At 43.7% G+C, this 24,730-nt stretch overlaps 1 protein-coding gene across 3 annotated transcripts in view; it reads right to left on the bottom strand.

The window, feature by feature from the left end:
• Window positions 1–16,482: 16,482 nt before the first annotated feature.
• The window catches only part of ELOVL5 (ELOVL fatty acid elongase 5), a 57,711-nt gene continuing 49,463 nt past the window's right edge, over window positions 16,483–24,730 (bottom strand). For all 3 annotated transcript variants that reach the window (XM_024221224.2, XM_024221167.2, XM_024221110.2), the window contains exons 5-8: window positions 23,843–24,014; window positions 21,929–22,053; window positions 19,069–19,203; window positions 16,483–18,343 (exon numbers count right to left, since the gene is read on the bottom strand). In XM_024221224.2, coding sequence (XP_024076992.1) covers window positions 18,212–18,343; window positions 19,069–19,203; window positions 21,929–22,053; window positions 23,843–24,014 — 564 coding nt within the window. In that variant the 3' untranslated portion in view covers window positions 16,483–18,211. The remainder of the gene's footprint in view (window positions 18,344–19,068; window positions 19,204–21,928; window positions 22,054–23,842; window positions 24,015–24,730) is intronic.

Raw genomic sequence — 24,730 nt, 5'->3', positions numbered from 1 at the left:
CATAATGTCTCTTCATCACTGTAGTTGGTGGGTTGGCAGCAGGGGTGGAGAGCACTGCCAGCTGCCAGAAGTAAACAGCAGCCAGTGTCCTCCCTGTGACAGAGCCGTATCTTTCTCCCCCTCGTGGTGTGACAGCAGTCCTCTCTAGCTGGATAGCTTCCTCAGCCTTGGAAATCTCCATAGGAATACTCTTGATGAATTCCTTATGTGCACAGATGCTCCTCAGCTTAGCCACCTCCTCCTGTAGCTCTCCCACCTGCTTCCTGGGAGATTCCACCAGCAGATCCTTTTCACACTGGATGGTCTCCCCAGCCTGTCTCCTAGCGATGGTAGAAGGAGGCAACAGCCCCTTACAGCATTTCTTGGAGCACAGAAACTGCAGGCAAAATTAAAGAAACTCCTTAACTGCATTGGTAAATCCTTGTAAGACGATGGGAGAGGCCATTTCCAGATGCTTTGCAAGAATCTTTCAATGAAATGGAAACTAGGCTGGTAATATTAATCCGTAAATGTTCATCTATGCCCCTCATTACACATGGTAGACCTTTCCCCATCTTATCCACAAAGCCCCATGAACACCCTTCTTTAAATCCCTACTGAAGACCCATTTCAATCATGATGCCTACAGGAAACTGCCATTAAGTGGCTAGGTCCATGGCCAATAAAGATTTTTTAAAAATCTAAAATGTATTGGTTAATTTATATCTGATTTTTTTGTTTAAATCTCTAATCCATCTAGCTGTGCACATATCTAGTCTATGGAACCACGTTTCCTACCCTGTTACCCCATCATCTCCTGGTTCCTTCTGTTTGTTTGTCAAACCCACTTGCTGCATCTTATCCTAAATTGGACTAAGCTCTTCATTGCATGAACTGCTTTTTATTAGAGACATGCAGTTGAACAGTACCTAGCATGACAGAGCCTTACTCCTATGGGGAGCTTCTGCAGAGGAATTCTCCAAACGGGGTTTGCGGGCAGATTCTGCAAAGGAGTCAGGGACCTAACTCACATTGTGCCTTTGGAAGGCACAAAAGGAAGATTCTCGAAATCTCCTTTAATTAACGAAGGGCAAGTTTGCTGCCTAACAAATAGAAAGAGTGACTACCTGTGGAATCAACTGCACAGAAACAGTTGGGAAAGGGATGCTAAGAGGATGAACATTCATTGAAGCCATTTGGGATTTTCACTCTGCTCCATTCTAAACAACTTCACCATGGCCAAATATCACTTGGCGACAGAACATTACCTGTGGTGCTGGTGTGGACACTAGGCAGCTGGCTGAAGAGGCAAGAATGCTATCTGTTGTTGTTGCAATTAACCAAGGACTATAGAGAAAGCCCAAGGTGGCAGATATAGTTTAATAATCTCAAAGTCAGATATGGCGCCTTATCAGGGATGCGTGAATTAGTGCATGTAAAAAGGGTAAAAGAACCTCTCTCTATTCCCCCATGAACTGGTATCCATTTTCTAAACCAAACTCTAAAGGAACCTCTTTGGAGTTTCTGAAATGTTCAGCTAATTCTCTGCCCTGTCTCCTCTTCCCTACCTGCGGAAATTAAATTCCAGGCACAGACTTGCCAGCCTGAGGAAATGCCTCAAATAATAAAATTTGTTACCTATTCTACTGGCCACAGGTTTGTTTCAAACATAAACAGCATAGACAAGTTGTGGTATCTTGAAGTCCCTCCTTCAGCAGATATTTGCCTCACATTCTTTATCACATTTTAAAATGTTTCAGCTGCCCAAAAGAAGTTGTTACTACTTGCATCAGGCTAGACTCATTTGAAATAAAGCCATCTGCCTGTTGATAGACGTGAAGTGGTTTCACACCCAGTTGAGCATACTTCTGGATACAATAGTCCAAGTCGTACCATGATGTCTGTAACTCCCCATAGCCACTTTTCCTTTCGACTGTTATTGTTAGCTCTACACACAAACTCTCCTTTCATCCCAGAGAGTTCGAATGGCTCCCTTCATGTACTGTTGAACACATAAGAATAAGAAGGGAGTGGCAAACAGCTGCATCATCATCCCTGAGGGTGCGGTTTAGTTTAGGCTATAGCTTCACTGCAGGCTAAGGACAGATTCAGCAATCATGGATTAGCTACTGCCCTGTAGCCTAACCCGCTACAGCATGACCACATTGGTGACATCAGCACACTGCTTCATGCCCTGTTTCTGCACTAGTCTTGTATCTGGCCATGAGAAGCAATACATTTGGGTATGTATCCCATGATTCATAGTACCACAACTCACTACTTCGCTGTATGCTCACATTTGCAGGGTGGGCAACTTGTCTGCTCATTCTGGGGATTGTGGGAGGAAACTGTCTAGGCCTGGGAAATTCACTTCCTGGCAGGACTCACTGGTGTGGTGGTGTGCTGTTACGTACTCAAGGTATTGATCTTGCTTACCCTCGTAACTCGGACTGACAGTTGCTGCTTTTTATAGATGCAGTGTTTCTTTTTCATGCCCCTGCAGAAGCTACTGCCCAGAAACAGTGGCAGGAGTTTCCCAAGACTGCATATGACCCAGAGAAGATGGAGGCAGTAGCTTGAAAGTACAAGCAGAGGCCCAGTAACAACAGAATGGGACCACGTGGCCATGGAGGCATAGACCGAGCTGATGCTGTTTCTCATGGCAGACGCCCACTAAGCAGAACCACATGCACATACTGGTGGAACCACGTTGTGATGGAAACATCAGCTGACCAGCAGTGGGCCCAGAGCTTTCACCTGTGGAGAGCCACATTTCTCTTGTTGTGCAAGGAGCTTACCCTGGCCCTCAAGCAGCAGAACACCCAGCTGAGGGAGCCAATAATGCTCTGTCTAGAAGCATGTTGCTATTGCCTTGTAGAAGCTGGCAACCCCAGACTGTTACAGAGCTGTTGGTAATCAATTTGGGGTTGGCATATCCACAGTTGACACAGTAGTCATTCAGGTTTGCAAGGCAGTTGATGCTGTGCTGTCCTCCAGGGTTATAAACATTGGAAATATCCCTAAAATAAATGCAGGGTTTGAACAGATGGGGTCCCAAGCTGTGCAGGGAGGCCAGTGACCCCCTTGGGCCTGGTCCCTCTCTAACCCCTCACCCACTGAATTAGGAGACTACATCTATATCTGGAGCAATCCTTGTGCATCTCCATTGCTTTGACCTCACATTCTGAAGCCTTTCACTGACCCTGAGCAGTCTCTGAAGTGTCATCGCCTCCCTCAGTGAGTCTGATACCGTAACATGGTCCTGACACGAAGGGAAAACAAGTTTCTGAGTGCCCATGACTCCCTATAATTTCATACTCACTGTACGCAGCTACAACTAAAAAGTAACACATTTTATCAAAAGTAAGCCATTCTTTGCTGATTCTCTCAGCCAGCAAACTTCAGCCTGTTGCAATGCTTCATAAAGGAGGTTCCCCAGGAAAAGAAATGGTTAATTTTACCTTCCAACTCTCCCTGAAATTTTTTGGAAGATGGGGTGGGGTCCAGGACCTAGGAGACAGAGCAGCAATGGTGATTATGTTAAACTTGCTTGAGGATGCTGCAACCTTACAAGATGTCATGCTGCTTCAGATCCCAGAATGAAAGGACCAATATTCCAGGCTTTAGCAAGGAGACCTTCTGTCTACATTAAGGAAATCTTTCTGTATCTTGTGACAGGGGCTATGTTCAAGGCGCTGCTCAAAACATGGTCCAGTTATAAATTCTTCTTTCTTCTTCTGTTTTCCTTTATGCTGCTTTTCCTGGTGAGGGTCACAGCAGCAGCTTTGAGAGTAGGGAGGACCAGATCTCCCTTTCCTCTGCAACAGGTGCCAGCTCCTCCTGGGGAATTCCCCAGCGCTCCCAGGCCAGAATGGAGATATAATCCTTCCAGTGAGTCCTGGGTCAGCCTCAGGGCCTCCTTCCAGTGGGACGTGCCCTGTAGAGTCCCAAAGGAAGCCTCCCAGGGGGCATCCTTATCAGGTGTCCGAACTACCTCAGCTGTCTCCTCTCGATCCGAAGGAGTAGCGGCTCTACTCCAAGGCCTTCCCAAATAGCTGAGCTCCTCACCCTGTCCTGGAGAGTAAGTCCAGCCACCCTGAGGAGAAACCTCATTTCCACTGCTTGTACCCGCGATCACTTCCTTTCGGTCATTACTTAAAGTTCATGAGCATAGGTGAGGAGGGGGATGTAAATCGACCTGTAAACCGAAAGCTTCGTCCGAGAACTCAGATCCCGCTTCACCACCATCACTGCTGCCGTCGCACCAATCCACCAGTTGATCTCATGCTCCCGCTTGCCATCACTTGTGAACATGACCCTTAGATACTTTAACGCTTCCACTAAGGGCAGCTGCTCCCCCACACCTGGAGAGAACAGTCCACTTTCTTCTTGGACAGGACCATGACCTCTGCTTTGGAGGTGCTGATTCTTATCTCAGCTGCTTCACACTTGGCAGTGAAACATTCGAGGGCACGTCAGAGACTGCAGTCTGAAGCAACAAGAAACACATCAGCAGCAGCGATGCCATCGCCGAATTCCTGTACCGGATGCACTCCACAGCTCAGCTGGGCCTTACTATCCCGTCCAGGAAAATCATGAATAGGAGTGGGGACAAGATACACCTTTGGTGGAGTCCAATGCCCATCTTCAATGAATTTGACTTAATGCCAAGAATACAAACACAACTGTCACTCCGAGAATAGAGGGACCGGATAGAACGTAAAAGAGGCAATGGCACCTCATGCTCCCACAGCACTTCCCACAAGAAATCTCGGGGATTGCAGTCATATGCCTTCTCCAGGTCTACAAAACAAAGGTAGACCAAATTAGCTATCTCCCATGACCTCTTGAATATCTGCGAGAGAGCAAAGTGCTGGTCCATAGTTCCACAGTCGGGACAGAATCCGCATTGTTCCTCCTGAATCCGAGGTTCAACTAATGGGCATTGTTACCTCTGTTCCCCTAAAAACCAACCCAGGGTCACATTTGTATTAGTTTTATTACGATGCTGCTGTTGGGTCAGATAGGAAAGAGATGGAGCTTATTCATACACGCACACATTCACCGCATTCATACCCTCATGCACCCACACACTTACCCAGGCGGAGAGTTACCGGAGACAGCGTGGAGACGGAGAAGCCGAAGCGTGGTAGATCTGGTGTGTCCGCCCGCGGTCACCAATCCAGGCTGCTGAGCAGGTCAAGGAGCAGCAGCTTGTGTGCATGCCTTCTTCCTTTTTCTGGAACTGAGTGGCTCCTGTCACGTACACTGAGTTTCCCTTCTGTGTCCATCACCGAGAAGCATTCCCGGACCAGTTCATTTCCTGCATACCAGGTTCTTCTTCTCTTTACAGCACTTCGGGATTGCCTTCTTATATCAGCCACACCTGGCTTCTGTCTCTGGGCTCCTTTCTCCTTGCGGCTCCTCTCCGCCCAGTCCCACATACACTCCCTTGTTCACACTCTCTCTGAGGGATGGGATATTACAAAGCTTGGAAGTTCATACAAGTGGTAACTTGAAAAGGTTACAGAGCTTGCAAAGGTTACAAAACTTCAAAGGCTCTGCTAACAACAACTGAAGTTACAAAGTCTGCAAAAAGGTTGCAGAACTTAATGATACAAGTTACAGATCTTACAATTGCATTTGAGCGGAGGCTTTATATAACAGGCATAACCTCCTCTCCAGCACCTTGGCATAGACTTTGCTGGGGAGGCTGAGGAGTGAGATCCCCCTATAGTTGGAACACACCCTCTGGTCTCCTTTCTTAAATATCAGGATGTAGTGAGGCAGAGTAGCCTCCCCCAGACTGGAGAGCGAGGGATCACTACACTTCCCTTGGGGGGCGGAGCTGAACCTGCCCCGCCCCCCTTGCCAGAAGTACCAGGGCGGGGCAGGAAGTATAAAGGGAAGGCTCTGCAGCTCAGTTGGGCAGGAGTCAGCGGAGGAGACGGATGCCTCTGCCCTGCTGTGGCACCCGGGAGCTGAATCGGTGCTCTGCTGCACCCTGCCACTGGAGGAGATGGATCCAGATGAGGAGTTGCTGGGACTACCGTCGGCTGTATACCCAGAGGAGCCCGAGGACCAGTGCATGCCAGAGGTACCAAACCCCAGGGAGGTAGGAAGTAGCCAGGGGGCAGCCAATGATTGTCCGGCTACAGGGCTGACCACTTCTAGGTTGGCATATTGCGGCTGCATCCCCACCGACCAAGTGGCAGACCACTCTGCCACTGTTAGGGCCCTGGGCTGGGACGTGGTGGAGTTGGGCAGGTCTGCATCCCCACTGCCACCCCAATCCTGGGGTGGCCAACTCCCCCCCCTTTAGGTCAGGAGGCCTGAGCTCTGTGAACCCCCCGCTAGCACCCTAGACTGCCTGCCAGGTGCTCAACTCCCATGGGAGCCCCTAGACTGTGTGGGTGCTCACCCCAACTTGAACCCGAGACTGGGTATGCTTGCTGCCTGCTCTGCCCCACAGGGATGCCTTGACCCGGAGGCTTAAGTTAGAGCCTGCTACTAGCCCAGCCCCGCTCTGAGGGCTAGGGCCCCCAGACTGTTAATTGGTGTCAGCCCCAGCTGAGGTGCTGGGGGCTAAGGACTACGTCGGGCGCTGCCCCACCCAAGGGTGAGGACAGGAGCCCCAGACTATTGTTGTATGTTTGCCTCTGTTAGATGGGCCCAGAACCATAGTCTGTGTTCGGCTTGGCCCCGCCAGTGTGACCCGAGCCCAAAGACTACAGCCCCTTACAACAAGGTAAAGTGGCCTCCCTCTCCACTGGAGAGGGAGGGACCACTACACAGGACCACTCCCCTACTTTGCCAGTCCAGAGGTTCTGCACCCGCCTTCCATGCAACATTGATGAGGTGCATTAACGATGACACCCCAACATTGTCCAGTGATTTCAACATCTTCAGAGGAATCTCGTCCACCCCGCTGCCTTACCACTATGGAGGCACTTTACCACCGTAGCAACCTTAACAACAGAAATAGATCCGATCTCACTGGAGGTTTCCGGCGCTGCCTTCTGAAGGGAGGGCATGTCCACTGGGTTGAGCAATTCCTCAAAGTGCTCCTTTCACCTTTCAACAATCTCCTCAGTCGCGGTCAGCATTTCACCACCCTTGCTGAGAACAGCCTGGGCAATGTGCCGCCGACCCCTCCTAAGGTGACAAATGGTTTGCTGGAACACCTTTGAGACTGCCCGGTAGTCATTCTTCATGGTCTCTCCAAACTCCTCCCAAGCCCAGGCTTTCACTTCAACGACCGCCACAGGCGCAGCCCCCTTGGCCAGCTGGTACCTCTCAGTCATATCAGGAGTCCGGTTCACGAGCGTTTCTTGGAAGGCCTCCTTCTTCGACTTGACAGCTTCCCTCACCACTGCTGTCCACCAGTGGGTTGCTACCATGACAGGCACCAACCAACTTCAGGCCACAGCTCTTTGTTGCCCAATCTTTATAACTGGACAGCCACGCTGTATTCCTTATTTTTACCCTTTGTCTTCTGGTACCTCACTTTGAACCCCTTTACCATCTCTCGGTACTGCTGTCCAGTCCACTTGATCCTGTGATCAGCCAGCCACTGCTGACATATACCATCATACAGCTCAATAGTCCTCTTTGAGGCGTTTGGTTGTACTTTTCTGCTTTCTTTGGCCCAGAGTTTCTGGTGTGATCCTCCAACCAGGTGGCTTCATGCTGTTACATGGGCTTCTTACTGGCCATTGTTCTGCCACTGGAGATGGGTGAAGCCAGAGAAACTGCAAGCAGCAGGGGACTTCAGGACACTAGCAGAGAGACATGAAGGTAGACCACTTTGTCAGGGTCAGAGCACATTTACATGGCAAGAGGGTAGACAGGGAGGGGTGCCTGGGTGTTTTCCAGGAAAGGATTGGAGGACCATCATGTACATTTTCACTGCAGTTAGATTTGATTAGCAATACACGGGATAAGCCACTTTGTGTCTGCCCTCATCCTCAGGTATGTTGACTGCCTCACCATATGGCACAGACTGAGGTGTGTGGCATAGGTGTAGTTTGACTTCTATATCTGAAGGGGGCAAGGAGTGGGGCTTGGCAGGGGATCTAGGGGTGGGGTTTGGCCGGGGCTCTGGATGCAGGGGGTGAGGCTCAGTGGGGTAGGGATTCAAGTGTGTGGGGTGGGGGCTTGACGGGGGGGCGAATGCAAGGGGATTGGACCCACGAGGGAGGTAGCTCCCCATACAGTGACCTCTTCCCCCTGCAGTGGAGGAGTGATGGGGGAGGAAGCGGAGGAGGGGTGGGTCTGACCCAGCCCTATCTGTTCCAGGGGAAGAGGAAGTCCCTTCTCCCCCCAGCAGCTGAGCCAGGCACAGAATTCCAATTTCCCCAGGAGTAATTCACTCTGTCACTCACCTGGGCTGTACGCTGCACAGACACTTGGTAAGCAGCTCAGCCGCCTGGCTGGCCTGGGTCACTGCTTTCCTGCCCTCCCCTTACAGAGACCATGAAGGGGAAACTGACCTGCTAGCAGAGAACACCTAGCTGCCCCCCCCACCCGTTCCTCCATGTCCCCCCTAGGGAGCTGAGGGGGAGGGAGGGCGAGCAGCAATGCCAAGTGCTCTGTGCCTGCTGGTCAGTTTCCCCTCGTGGGCTGTGTGGTGAGTCAACAGGAGCTGTTCCCTGCCTCCCTTGCAACTCATGTCTATGGCAGTGAGATGGCTCAGACAGCATGCTGGCCAAACAAGTAACAGAAAAAACAGGAGAAGTAGAAGAGGTAACCCGGGCAGTCGAGCACTGGAAAGCCCAAGCTCTGTTAGCAGGGCAACAGGCGGTCCAAACTCATAATATGCTCGAGCAAGTGAAGCAGGAAAATAAAAAATTGGAAACAGCTGTAGAAAACCTGCAGAAGCAAAAAGTGCCGTCCCCTGGGGTTCAGTGTACTTCAAGTGCTGATACAGTGCCTGAAGAATGGAGACAGAAATGGAAACAGGTGGCTCTTGCCAAATTAAAAGATGAAGCGGGGTCCACTGCATTGCAACCACCACCTTATGATAAAAGCCAGGTTCCAGTTAAACTGAGACCTAAACTGGTGCCTGTCAGAACGGGACAAGTAAGTGCACAGAAGGAAAGAGTAGCACATAATACTTTCACAGAATTGGTAAATCAGATAAAAAAAAATATGAAACAGTTCACAGAGCACATTAGGAGACAGGAGCTGCGACTCGATCGCAGGGAAGTGAATAAAAAAGAATTTCAAAGTAAAAAACCAAAATTAAGTGGGTTAACACCTACAATTAATGCATTAACACATGGAGTTGCCCAAAACCAGTTAACTGCAGCAAAAAAGGGCACTCCCGCCATCCATCTGGTATGCACACAAAAGCAACAGACATTGGGGGAACAAATTCAGGTTTTACAAGAGCAGGTAACTACCCCCATTCTCCTCTCAAAGCCAGGATAAAAACCAGGGGCGCGGTTCCTAACTGTGCAGGTTCCCAACTGCTTTGACCCACGGAACCACACTCCGCGCTCATATCTGAAAATAGAACCTTCTTTCTCAAATATTTTTACATACCGGTTAAGTTTTGTCCTTTATATGCTTTCTTAGTTTGCTAAACTTGCTGCTGCTGCCTGTACTTTCAAATATCTTGATAGAGTTAAATCTCTCTTGACTCAAGTCTTGCTACCTTCCTAGGTTGCTCTTCACCCCCCCGCTTTCCCCCAGCCTCTCCTCAATTCTGCTCTCTCTCTTTGTTTTAAAAGTTAAAAGTTATAGTTTTTACAGAAACCTCCAAAAGATACAGCAATTGAAAACAGAATAAAACAAGAAACAAAAAGAAAACAAGGTAAAAACTTTGCTTTAAATAAATCCAGTAAATTAAGTATTTTAACCCTTCAGGAATGCAACAGCTGGAATTATTCCTAACTTTCTTGAAGATATGGTTGCCAAGCAACAGAAATGCACACTCTGCTTCTAATCCTAACCACTCACTAATATTTGAAACATGGGCTTTTCTTATTTCCATATAGCAGAGTTTTAAAATAATGTTAAATATAAAGTAATGCAAAATTCCTTGTTACCAAATTAATACAATACATTTGGCAAATATTAATACATTTTTAACAATTTATGTAACAAGTTTTAAATAAGGTAATAATTTGTTTATTCAAATATAACCCTTTTTATTTTTTATTTTTGTTTGCCTTATTTTGTACAGTTATGAATAGAATTCTGGCGCCATTTGTTGTTAATTGTAAGTTTGTCTTGTATGTCATGTGTGTTGTCTTGTGTTGTATGTTGTGTGTGTCACGTAACTATTTTTTATTATTTTTATTTTGTTGCAACAAAAGTCAATTTTATACCCTTTTAAAAATTTATGTATATGTGGTACCACACTATTTTAAGATCATGGTTGGGGTATAATCATAGTATTATTAGCACCAATTTTTTGTGCAAAGTTCAAAAAGGTTTTAGTTACAAATATATGTACATATATTTCTGCCTCAACAAATAATGCAATTGCAAACAAAAAATATTCTCTTATCAATCACAGTTTTGTTCTGTTTAAAAAAATTTTTTTTTATTTGTTATTCAAAGAAAAAATGTAAGGAGAAACCTCAACATTAAGGTAAAAGTAATATTAACAAAATGTTAATTTCTTGTCTGGGCTTTTTATAAACTTGTTTGCACTTTTAAATATAGTTATAAGAATGTCATAACCAAAATGTTTTAAAATAACAATTTATGCATAAAGCTAACCAAACAATTTGAACAGGTTTCCACTTTTGGCTCCCAAATATAACAAAGCATCATGAAAGTATACCCTCAAATATCCTCAAAGTACTGTATTTAAAATTTATTTTGGTTTAATTTTATAGTTGGTTTAATTTTTTATGCTTTTCTTTTATGTTATGTTATGTTAATGAGAAGCAGTAGTTAAAGTTGTGCTTCTAAACAGTTAACAAGAGTGAAATTGGTATCACAAGCAAATTAACTCTAAAAAAATTCTGTTAACTCCTTTGCTGAAACAAATTGTTCAGCAAGGGAAAGCAATACACCTTCTCATGGAAGATTGTGAGCATTTATTTTAGCCATTAAGCATTACATTTTGTATGAAATATTAGTAATGCACCTCAAATGAAAAAGAATGTCTATATAACAATTGCAAAAGTATAGCTTGAGTTATAAAAGGCTCGGTCCCTATTACCTTGTTCTTATTTCATTGTAAACAAACTAAGTTAAACTGTGTATTAAGTTTGGGTTACTGAAAACAAAAACAAAAAACAAAAACTTTACTCTTTTAACTAACAAAAGTTGTTTAAGTTGCATCCCACACCCTAAAAACACCAGAAAACATCACACCCTAAAGACACCAAAAAATATCAGTATGTAGCGAACAAACCCCCAAGCATCAAGAAAAGAAAAATGAAATGCTTTATAAATAAGAGACTGGTTAAATACACCTCTATCTACCATATATGAACAATTAAGTTAACAATCAGCTAAAAAACACTAGCTGGACCAGGATAAGCCATCATTTAATTTCAACTTGGTTACTATGTAAAAACAACTGTATTATTGCTGTGCTACTGTATTATTGTTGTACTGTTGTCTTATTGCTGTATTGTATTATTGCTGTACAACATTTACAATGTGCATAACCTTGCTAAACTGTTTAACCAACACATAGGTAAAAATTAACAAACAAATGGCAGCAAACAACGTGAAGGCAAGAAAAAAAAAAGTGGTAAACAAACAAAAAGTTACATAGTAATTACAAATTGGGTAAACACATTGTCTGTTAGTACCAGTCATAATTTGGGTCAGTGACTAAGGCACACGTTATTCAAAACAATCTTGTTCAGTGTCTGGGTACCAATACTAAATCCTGACACAGCAATATTTGATAACCTGCTGAATGGACAGTAACCAATTTATCTGGAAGACAGCATCCATAATAAACAACTGGATCTATGTCAACTACTGGTGTATCGCAGAGCCGCGCATCCAGTGGAACAGAGAAGCTAGCCACTTCTGTTTCCTGCCCAGTAAAGTTTAGCAGAGGGTGACAACCAGCAGCAAGGGTAACCTATAACATGAATGGACAGTACTGTGTAGTAACTAATTACAATATATTTATATATAAAGGCCTCAGTGGTAGTGTCACTACTCCAAATTTCTGTTTTTCTTCTCATATACATAGCACTGTGGGACACACTATCACAATCCCTATCCCAGTATTTCAAAACACTCAGCCTACTACTAATGATGAGACAGATGATAACTGAAATTGCCCTAATAGGAGTGTGTTTCTATCTGTGTCACCAAAGTAAAAGGGTCAGAGTACAACACCGGACTGGAAAAACATGGTTATGCTTGGATATAAGGTGGTATCATATGTACACATATATACTATACATATATGCCCATACACACTCCAAATATATATATGCCATATCCATATAATTAATATATATTATATATTTGGAAGTGCTTCTAAGGCTCAATCATAATACTACATTCCTCAGTCATGGTCCCGGGCCTAACATTCCCAGGCCCACCATAAGGGACTAAACAATAATTGAATAATAAAATCTGCCTATCAATTGTACGTGGGAATGTGCAAACTAAAAAGACAGATGGGGCATGGGTGTATGGATGGTAAAATGAGGTAACCACATAACAGTGTTTAGCCCACTGGGATATCCTCAGTCCATGCATTATGCTTTTCCAGGACAATGGGTAAACATCCTCCCCGTAAAAAGACAAAAAGTGGGGGAATGTAGTAAGAGGAGGCCTTGAGATATAAACCTTGGTATCAGAGGCCCGGTATGAGGCCTAAGGCCTGAACTAAAGTAATGGTCAAGACTATGCTAACATAAAGCAAAGTTAAGCTGTGAGCCAGAGGCAGGCCCTGCTCACAGAAGCTGGCAAGGAAAGGGCTGATGCTGCAAAAAAAATACATACCTAAAAGGTACTGGACACCAGATATCAGAACACTCCAATACTTGTATATTCCACACACAAGGAACAAGCTGACCCATCCCAGTGACAAGGGCAAAAGGGTAAAATGATGGATAGAGTTGTTTTGATTGAACCAATCTGTAAAAGGTGAGAGGCGGCACCTTGCTACGTAGAGGGGTTGCACCTCAATACGTCAGGAGTGATGTGTAACTTGTTTGTACCTGTGTATAAGAGTGTATCCCTGGGGTGGTGTCTTTGTCCGGCCAAGGGGGCAGTGGAAAGTCCCGCCACTGAGCCGGGTCCATTGCCAAGAGGCACTTTCTCGTAGTATGCCCTGAATTAGGCTAAGAAACCTATAGGGAACTGCAATTGTGTCCAAGGTCGCAATAAACCTAGTCGACGTGACTTTGCATCTTACTAGACTCTGTGGTTATTGGGGGTTCTCTTCAGGTCTGCTGGGTCAGCTATCTGCGCAGAGCTGGGGCAGCATACAGAGGGAACACACGCACGCAGCCGAGTGATATCAACATAGGAGAAAGCAGAGCACCACACTGGTAGCATCTGACAACACCTTCCCCTGAGGCAGTCCATGGACTGACTGGCAGGCACAATGCTTTGCGTCACCATTTGTCCCCACCCCCACTGTTCCTCCGTGGAGAGGAAGCAGGACTAAACTGGCCACACCCTTTCCACCTGAGGCTCCCCCGTGGTGGGAGGAGCCCCAGCCGGCCCGCCGTAGCTGCGCTGGTTCGGCCCAAGCGCCCCCCTAGGCTGGCCCTGACCACTGGTGGGGCCTGAGCCCCCGGCCACTGGCTGGAGCAGAGCCCCCACTAGCTTTACAGTAGAGGGGGAGGTAGGTGGGGCTTCCCAGAGGAACATGGGCCATGGCCTGGGTCAGGGGAGGCTTAGCCTGCCCTGGCCTTTGATAACCACCACCCATGGGGCTAAGGGAGAAAGCTGGGTGCTCCCCCTCATTGCCTCTGCAATGTATCCAGCTTGAGGGGGCAGTGCCCCCCAATCTCCACCCATGGTGTGTGGCTGAGTGAACAGGGAGCAGGTTACAGGGAAAACCCACAGCTGAACCCAATTAAATCTGCAGTGAAGACAAAGGCATAGCAACACCCTCTTTACACACATACCATTCTGCACATGAGTCACAAATGATGATGATGATCACCCTACAATCCTCACGGCACCCACATGCTAAGGCATATTCCAGACTGCGTGCCTACTCTTGTTTGTTTTTTCAATGCCTGACGATATAAGGTGAATAGTAGAATGAACAGCACTGATGCAATGCCTGCTGTTGCTTTAAAAAGCTACTTCTTTTCCAGAGCTTGTTCCCTCTCCCCGTCACACATACACATGCACGCACATGCACACAAAAAACAAAGTGAATTCCCCCATCCTAGCATCCAAGTGAACAATAGCATATTCCCTGAAGTGGTGGCGGCAGCTGCACTCAGGGATATCCACAGATTCACACTGGCATTGCTCAGAACAGCATGTTCTAGGAATCCATCAGCACTTCTATCCACTTCCTGTTTATTTATACAAAGCATTCATCTCTGAAACTCTCTAACCTGAAATGCACCAGGATCTGGATATTGTTGAAGCAGTGTGGCAAGTCCACAACACGTATTAGCTATACAGAATCCTAACCCAGATGATGTGATTTACGTCATTCAGTACAATTTCAAGTAGATACCAAAGCGCCATGGAACCCCATGCCAGTGTCTGATGGGTCCCCACTGTGTCCAGTCCACAGGCTCTTTAGCCCGAGTTGTAGAGACTCATGCTTTTAGAGATCCCCAGTACACTCCCTGCCAAGATGGCAGCAGTCACAGTTGCGTCTATTAAAATTGAACTTCCCTTATATAGACTTTTCATCCATCAAAGTGTTTTACAAATGAAATTATCATAATCCCCGTCACAAGTGAGGAAACGGAGGCAGACAGGTGCAATGACATATCTACGGTCACAAAACAGGTCAGCAGTGGAGCTGGGAATACATACACCTCTATCCCGATATAACATGAATTCGGATATAACGCGGTAAAGCATTGCTCCGGGGGGGGGGAGGGGGGCGAGGCTGCGCACTCCGGCGGATCAAAGCAAGTTCGATATAACGCGTTTTCACCTAACGCGGTAAGATTTTTTGGCTCCCAAGGACACTGTTATATTGGGGTAGAGGTGTACTAGGTTTCCTGACTGTCCACTCTCTATTAAAGTGCTCAGTTTTTTGCCCCAATCTGTTCACTGATCAGTATAGTATAGTGAAGGCTGATAGAGTCTACACACCCTCTCAAACCTTTCATTTACTATTGGGCAATATAGTATGTAACAGCTAGAGATCCATTGTGGATCTTAAAGTGACTTGGTTTGTGTGTGGGTGAAACATTCCAATTTCCACCCTTTCTTCCACTGACAGCTGGCTACAAGACTGCATTCTCTCTTGTTGCATTTGGATGCAGCCACAGGGAACCAGACATTCATGACTGCTAGGTTTAATTATTATATTGTTTTGTAGTGATGAAGCCGCTGCCCTTAAAAGGTACTGTTAGTTCAGAATACAGCAACCCAGCAACAAATGCTCCTCACTGCACATCGGTGCAGTACTCCACTCTCCCTGCTGATTCCCCAGGGAATACCAGGTTCAGTTTAAGGTTTTAGCCTTCATTTTAAAAGCTCTCCATGGAAGAGACTAGTTACCTGAGGGATTGCATTGCCCAGTGTGATCAAAACCCCCCAGGACTGCTACATTCCACTCAATGAAAATGTCAACCTCAAGAGTTAAATTAATGAGTGCAGGAGACACAGCTTGCTTAATTATTGGCCCACAAAAATGGAACTCACTCTTGGAAGACATCAGAATAACCTTGGACCTTCAGAGCAAAAAGCAAAGCCTGCTTCCTTGATTCAGCCTTCTCACAACAGCATGCAGACTGGAGGGAAGAGAGTTAGTGCTTGTCTACATGTGATTCAGGAACAGCTGTTCCTGAATAACTCCATGTGTAAACAAGCCCATAAGTAGTTGCGTACACTTTATGGATTTTGTGAGGTGCTCAGATACCATGGTGATGGGCATTGTATAAGATCAATTAAATGCTTTTGGTACAGTTAGGGCACAGAGATAAGGGCAGCAGAGCCTAGGGAAGGCTTTACAAACATTAATCATTCCTCAGTACTTTTGATAGGTGCATTATTGCCATTTTAGAGACTGGGTTTCTCAGTCAGGAAGATTAGGTGCTATGGCTGGGACTATAATTTTTGTTCTGTGCTCAGACGACACATCCCATTCTACATGTAAGGAGGCAGTAATTCCACTTAAGAGGTTTAATCCACCCATGTGGATAATTATTTCTACAATTATAGCCAAGGAACTGCTAAGTGTCTGGTAGCTGTCAGTGTTTCTTGTAAGGAATTTGTTATTTCATGTATGTGTGTGTTAAGTGTTTGTAGTTCCCTCTTATTTTGAATGACCATGATAGTTCTCACTTGGCATCATACAAAATAAGGTGCAATATCAAATCCATAAAATAAAGTACTATAGAATTCAGGCAGAGATAATCAAAAATGTTTTAATGATTAAACAATGTCAAACATTAACAATGTAGGTATATTCAGATGAGCTAAGGGTTTATTTCTAGCACACGCAGACAGCGTATTTTGAACGTTACAGCTGCTGTACTGAAATATGTAAAGACTGTGCAAACCAGTACCTAGAAATGAAGACACACAAGCTTTGATAATGTAAATGTAAACAGATATTGTGTCTCCTTTAAAACAAGTAAAGAAAACCCCCAAGGCTAATAGGAAAACTCATTATTTCCCTAACAGATGTGCAAAAAATTAAAAAGTTAAACATGGTAAAACTCTGATATTTATATAAATATCAAACAAAATAGTTAACATACAAACTTAAGCAAATGACCAACAGGATGTCTTGCATGATTAGTTAAATGTTCTGAGCTCAATGAATAAAACTATTCATACTCTAAACTCCACGATAGTAGATAACATACCAGCTAAAGATGTCTGCTTTGCAACTGACTCCTCATGTGTGCAAGGCAAGATTTTACATTAATAGGAATTTTAACAAGCAGTTCTAAACAAATTTGTAGATAACAAGCCAAAAAGTTACAGGTGATCTACACAGTTTACACTCAGGAAACAAACACTCTCCTCCAGCACATTTCCAAAGGTTTATTTTTTGATCTGTCTGTGTGACTTAATCTGTTTTATTTTACTTTCTGGAAAAAATATCTTTTTGTGAGCTAGGCACATTTTAAGAATGACAAAGTATGCTACACAAATAGCAATACACATGCCAACTTAAATATGAATAATTACATTTGAAAAGCATCCTTTATCTTCATTTTTAAAAGAACTTTACTAAGGTCAGACTATCCAATCACTTTTGAAAACATGAATATGGCTATGGTACCACAATGCTTGAAACTGGCAGAGTTTCCAGTATTAAAAACTGCTTTGCAATTTAGCAATTCACAGAAATAAAAAAACCAAGATGTACCTTCCCTGTATATTCCCTAACTCTTAGAGACAATTAATATTTAAGTCTTGCTGGACTGCTTAAGCATTAGTGACATATGCAAAATAAAAAAATAAGATCTATTAAAAAGGTAAAATAAACTTCCATCTCAATTGTGACTGCTTAGTCAATTAAAGCCAAATATACAAAACTAAAGGCGCTATTTCCAATTTCACTGTAACATGTAGGAGATACTTAACATTATGCGTCACATACAGTACAGTAAAACGATCAATGGATTTTTCTAAATTGACTTTTTAATAAGTCAATCAACTCAAAGTTGAAACATACCCTAATTTTCAAACCATTAATAAGCTTTGGGCCCTGCTTTAATTTTTTTTTAAGGCATGTGTGTTTACCTACTGAAACCAACATTGTACAAATTACATTTACAATCACATGCATAATCTACAGTAAAAAACATGAGTTTGGATTACAGTGTTCTGAAACTGTGAATCATAATTCAGCACCTATTATATTCACTAGTAAGGCAACAGCAGTGTCATATACTACAATAATACTCCCTTCCACAGTCTATAGCGGGGTCAGTGATGGCTAGAATTATTAACTTTAACTGTATACAGTTTCTAGGGCGTTTGCACAGGTTAAGTCCTACATAAATCGCACTATTCTAGGCAGGAATAGTTACAGTAGCTGTTAGGGTATCAGTGCACAACTCTTATTGTGCTTACAATCAGATAATTTTGTTGTCTGTGGTATCAAAATGGTTTCTTAGTTTGGTCTTCAATCCTTTCTTTGTTTTCTTTGTTTCACATTGTTCTCGAGGGAAGAAAAGCTGTTTGTGTACCCATTCACAGCGGCTGTAGAGCCATTCTGATATTCTTTCCTTCTGGAGGATGCCTTCTTTTTGTAGGTCTAAAATACATAGACGTGCACAAAGTTTTGTTTTAAATCACATACAAAAGGGCCTGTTCCCTCAGAGTAATTAAACATGTGCACTGACTTGCACATCCTAGCACAGGACTCTGATTACAGTGATATACACTGAGTCTTCAACACGTTCAGAGATAATTTTTCAGTAGCTATTATGCTGAATTTTTGAGCCAGAGACATAATGCTAGCATGCTAGTGTTCTGTATTTTGGGAGCGCGGGGGGGGGGGGGGGGGGGAGAGAAAGCAAATGTCAGTGCAAACAGTTCCAAATAGCTTTATGTATTTCTGGCAAGAGATTATTTTACAAGTCAAGATTTGGAGCAATTTCCTAAAAGTTGTTATGATCATGTGTGACATTGAGCCATTGTTTTTGCAACTTTGATAATGCATGACACTTCTTTACATGAGTACATTGAAAATTGTCTTTACAGGTCACTACTGTATTTCAAAATGGAAAGCTGCTCCTTGAGCACAGCACCATTTCCTATACACTTATACTTTACATTACTTTAGCTAAGCACTTTTGGTGGTGTTCATCAACTTGTTATTCAAATTCCTAATCTTCCTGAGCTGCACATACGGCATACATGATGAAGGGCTGACAAGTGCCAATAGTGAAAACACTTTTATACTGAAGAGGGGAAAACCACACGTTTCAAGGCTTTCAAATAAGACTGGTGCAAAGAATGAATGAACATTTGTTTTACCTGAATGTAGAAATTTGTGAAGAGGATAATCAAAGAAATCATATAGGAGATCTGGAAATACAGCCATCCCATAGGGAAGGCACATGGCCAAACAACACCACAGCTTGTCTGGAAGATTGTCAAGACAAATTGAATCTGAAAGAGGAAAAAAATAGGAGCACAGTAGTGAAAAGAAGGGGAAACAAACCAACAGACCAAGAACTAGTTTGGTCTTCAATCCTTTCTTTGACTTTAGAAATGATTTCTAAAGTCAAAATGGTCACTAAAGTGAGTCTGAAGAGACTTTGCCTTTGTCATAACTATAAAGGGAAGGGTAACAGCCCTCCTGTGTACAGTACTATAAAATCCCTCCTGGCCAGAGACTCCAAAATCCTTTTACCTGTAAAGGGTTAAGAAGCTCAGGTAACCTGGCTGACACCTGACCCAAAGGACCAATAAGGGGACAAGATACTTTCAAATCTTGGTGGGGGGAAGGCTTTTGTTTGTGCTCTTTGTTTTGGGGGTTGTTCGCTCTTGGGACTAAGAGGGACCAGACATCAATCCAGGCTCTCCAAATCTTTCTGAACAAGTCTCTCATATTTCAAACTTGTAAGTAAACAGCCAGGCAAGGCGTGTTAGTTTTTATCTTTGTTTTCTCAACTTGTAAATGTACCTTTTTGCTAGAGTGTTTATCTCTGTTTGCTGTAACTTTGAACCTAAGGCTAGAAGGGGGTCCTCTGGGCTCTTTAAGTTTGATTACCCTGTAAAGTTATTTTCCATCCTGATTTTACAGAGATGATTTTTACCTTTTTCTTTAATTAAAAGCCTTCTTTTTAAGAACCTGATTGATTTTTCCTTGTTTTTAGATCCAAGGGGGTTGGATCTTGATCCACCAGAAGTTGGTGGGAGAAAGGAGGGGGATGGTTAATTTCTCCTTGTTTTAAGTTCCAAGGGGTTTGGATCTGTATTCACCAGGGAATTGGTGAAGAGTCTCTCAAGGCTACCCAGGGAAGGGAATTAGCATTTTGGGAGTGGTGGCAGTGGACCAGATCTAAGCTGGTAGTTAAGCTTAGAAGTTTTCATGCAGGCCCCTACATTTGTACCCTAAAGTTCAAAGTGGGGAAGCAGCCTTGACAGCCTTTATGACAGGAATAAGAATTTTAGTAAACATTTGTTGATAGACCTTTGTTCGGACCATAGTATTTGGGGTTTTTTTTGAAAGCTCTTTATTTTACAAATATTGCTTCACCTCAAAGCACTTAGTGAATCCTGTGCAGGAGTTATTGATCTTAAATGGATTAAAGGGTAAAATCCGCCCATCCAAATGAAGTATTCAGACTCAATGTTGATGGAGCATGGAAATATCTGGGAGGTGAAATCCACTGCCACACTACCTGGGACCATAGCATGTGGTGGCTCTCTTGGGGTCCGTCCCCTAGGACCTCTGTGCTGGCCTACCCGAGGCCACCATGGAGACCCTTTCGGCAGCAGGCAGGGGGTGCAGAGGAACCTCTGCTGGTTTTCTCTGCCTGAGATCCCTCTGTGCAAACACTGTTCAGGAATTAAGTGCTGCAGAGGGCCTGAAGCAAGTTTCACCCTTACAGGGAAGTTGGCAGATTAAGGACAATTTATTTAAAAAATAGAAAGATTGTTTCCCTGCAAGACAAACAAAACCGAGCATCCCCAGACTGGACAGTGCAGGCAAGACTGCCTTTCCAGGGCTACCATTAGGCAGTGGGCACTGGACTAGGCATTCAGAGACTTGGGTTCTATGGTCATCAAAACGTGTGGAGGAGAAATGGTGCCTAATCCTGGGAGAAGGATGGTGCAGCCAGCCCCACACAACACATCGACCTGCCACGGGATCAAGAATGAACACTGCTGACAAATGGACACAGGGAATCAAACTGCTGACAGTGCGTAGCTCTGTCCTGGACGTATTATACCAATCTCTAAGAGAAACCGGAGGTGTCCATTTTCATATTTTGGCAACACTTGTATAGGTTGTCATACCAATAAGGTTTCATTGAATTGAGTCTATTCACAGCTCTGCCAACCATCTGCCTAGGCAAATCACTTCTTTGTGCCTCAGTTCCTTTTCTATACAGTGGGGCGAACACTTGCCGTCCTTTATGTGGTGGTTTGAGATCTACAGATTACAAGTACTACATAAGAGCAAAGTCTTATTACTGTCACTACACATAAACACATTGCTCAACTATTTTTCTTCTTCATCGCATGCTCGACACAAAACATCTAGGCACCAGTGCAGGTATAAGAGAACAATACAAATGGATGTGGGAAAGAGTACAACACAAAATTATAAAAGTGATTAAATCCACCTACTTAAAGTGCAGCTGAAGGATAGAAATACTGAATAATATTTAGAGAACCATTTACAACTGTACATAAAAACCAGGCAGGAAGACAACTGTTTTGCAGGATTAGAATAAAGGGCCTCTTTACCTAGGACTCTGAGTCACATGCAGGTTCCAGTTGGTCGTTGCAACATCAGTTCATGACCAACAAATGCTTTAGAAGAATGCACTGGCTCAGAGTGCTTGGGAAGAAACTTAGCTTTTCCCTGCATTCTCACTACAGAATCACCGAAAACCTAGTGCTATGACATAGGAATAAATTTAGCTGCAAATCAGAGATGAGTGGACAGAGGCATCGCTAACCTTCTCATTGAAAATTACTATTATGTTACGATGACTGCCCAGAAGCCCCCATTATGCTAAGCACAATGCAAAATGCCCTCCCCAAGTTTACTAGCTTTCAGTCAAGAAATTAAAATTCCCTCCCTTTATTACAGGCAGGGAAAAACAGCTCCTCCAGTGCCAGAGAAGTCTGGCAGGGAACCAAAAACTGAATAACTCACCAGCTGCCCCTGAGTGATGTATTTCTTCCACCACAGATACGGGCGCATAGCTGGAATAGCAGACAATCCGTAGTAGGAGTACATCAGGACATGGATAAAGCTGTTAAGAGTGGCACCAAAGTATGCTAAAATGGAGATGGGAAGAAAGAGAGCATTTTAATACAAAACATAAGTTGGCACACGGACCCTGAACAGTGCTAAAATGGACAGCCACAGAAGGTGACATTTTTAAACATCAGCAGGACCTTTTTAAATAATCAGTTTCCCCAAAACGAAAGGCTAAAAAAGAATCAGACTCTCAAATAAGCAATAAGCTCAGGGCCTTTTGCAACTGTGCACACGATCAGTGCATTTTGTGCCAACCTTCCACGCCTACCTGTTTGCTCCACTTATCCAACTAGGATTGTTGTTCATTTCAACACTCTGTCTGCTCAGAAAAATTGAGGAGACAAGAGGGTGGAGGTGCACAAACATGTCCACAAACCAAAGCCTCACAGGTCTAATTTTAGACCTATCCTCCTTTGCCAGGCATTTCCACTGAAACTAGCAGTCTGCTTTTGGTTACAAGACACAACATTCTGGGGATTTTCAAAAGCTCACTTTACCCATTTTATTTGGCTTTGTTTACAATGGCTTCTCTGTCATTAAAAGGATTTTAAGTTTTCGCTGCCTATCACTAAATTGCATATGCTATCAAAGCCCAAGTAGAACAGCTAGCTTGAAAAAAAAGAAAACCCAACAAACAGGGAGTTATCAAGCATTTTTAAGACCATTTAAATGTGTGATTGTGCGGCTTTTACTATTGTAAAGCTAAGACAAATAGGGGCTTGACTTCTCTCTAGAAAAGTGGTTTTCAACCTGTCGCCTGCAGACCCCCAAGGGGTCTGCCGACCTATGTCTAAAGATTTCCAACGGGATCTGCACCACTACTCTAGAACAACATAGTTACACATGCACGCTTCTGAAGTTAAATATTACTTGCTACATATGTTGACAGTAAGAAATAAGTGCAGTTTCTGTACTGTTCTTCTCAGAACCAAGAAGGCTTTTGAGAGTTTTGCAGCTTTTCTATCCACACAACTGGTATTTCTTATGCACACCAGGTTGGTGACACAGACTGATCCCATAAAAACTTTCCTTCAGCAAAGCTATGCTAATGTCTATCAACAAAATCACTGACCCACAAGCTATGCTATTCCTCTACATTATTGTTGCCTCCCCCATATTTTTATGCTAACACATCTGGGAAGCAACGTCAGTTAAAAGCAAATGAAATTAAAAGAATCCAAGTGAGGTTGCAAGAGGCCAGCAGTATTTAGTAAGGTTTTAAACAAGAAGAGAGATGGGAAGAGGCAAAAGAGCATTCAATCAAGTTCCTGAGTGCCCATGGGACAAAGATTTTAACTGAAATAATTTGTTATGGCCACCCATAGAATAGGATAAATTAAAGGGAAAAACATCCCGAGTGAGCAAAGTTTGATGGACTCAGACAACTGTTTGATTTCTAGCAGTTATTAGCCACTTTACACATACACCTGTTTCTCCTTGGAAGCTTTGCTTGAATATTTGCATGTGCTGTGAAAGCAAGTAAGCACAGCTGACACAGGTGTCAGAGCCACGCTACAGCAGCAGGCAAATAGATTGTACTTCCTGCAAAACCGATTCTCTATCTACACTGAAACGCTTCCACTGTTCAATCATTGCAGGACGGGCCTACAGGCAGCTTCATACCTGCAACTATTGGTACTGCTTGTAATTTAATAAAGCAACTTAATTTTTTTGCTGCATTTTAAGCAAGATCGGCCAGATCCTGAGACTGAAGTCAATGGGAGTTGCTTATATGCATCCCGTGGCAGAATTTGGCCTTAAATAAAACATAGGTCTGTTGTAGGTTCTCTCCTCCACAGTACTTACAGTGACCACAAGGCACCCAGTTCATAACAAACCACCAGATGTTCAGCATGGATGCATGGTGATAGACATGAAGAACAGTGATCTGGTAATGATTTTTTCGCAAAATGAAAAAGAAGGTGTCCATGAATTCGATGAGTTTGGAGAAGTAGTACCACCAAAGGACACGTACAATCTACACGGAGAGGAGGGAAAAAATAATAAATTCAGGAGTTGTCCCTGCAATTCTCTCAAGTCAACAGAACACATCTCACTACTTCTAGATATTCATGGCAAATCATTGGAAAGCTCAGCACATTCCTTGCATCAAGTTTTCTGTAAGAGACACGAGTCCAAAGAGGCAGCTATAATTGAGAAGGATGACAGAGAATATTTTATGAGGCTATTAAAGACAGACACAAGGCAGGATGTTTAACCAACGTTTTGCTCTCTGTGGAAAACATCTACTCTACATATCATAGAAGTGTTTTACTGAGGATGGGGAAAAGCAGTTCACAGCAGGATGGTCAGGTGCGGGGAGGAGAAGAGTTGTTATAAACTCATTTTTTTAAAATGTAAGTGTGCCCAGATGCTGCAGTAACGGGCATAGTAGGTGTCAAACATGAATCCAGCCTCAAGTGGTCTTTTCAAATACCAAATGTGATTAGTAGGGTCCTACCAAATTCACAGTCCATTTTGGTCAATTTCACGGTCATAGGATTTTAAAAATCATAAATTTCATTATTTCAGCTATTTAAATCTGAAGTTTCATGATGTTGTAATTGTAGGGGTCCTGACCCAAAAAGGAGTTGTGGGTGGAGGGGCGTCGCAAGGTTATTGTAGGAGGAGTTGTGGTACTGCTACCCAGGGCCGGCTCCAGCATTTCTGCCGCCCCAAGCAAAAAAAAAAAAA

Source organism: Terrapene carolina, unplaced genomic scaffold (assembly GCF_002925995.2).
Source record: "Terrapene carolina triunguis isolate 2854851 unplaced genomic scaffold, T_m_triunguis-2.0 Scaffold42, whole genome shotgun sequence".
Lineage (NCBI taxonomy): Eukaryota > Metazoa > Chordata > Testudines > Emydidae > Terrapene > Terrapene triunguis.
The sequence above is the reverse complement of the archived record's forward strand: the minus strand, read 5'-3'. Positions and strand labels throughout refer to the sequence as shown.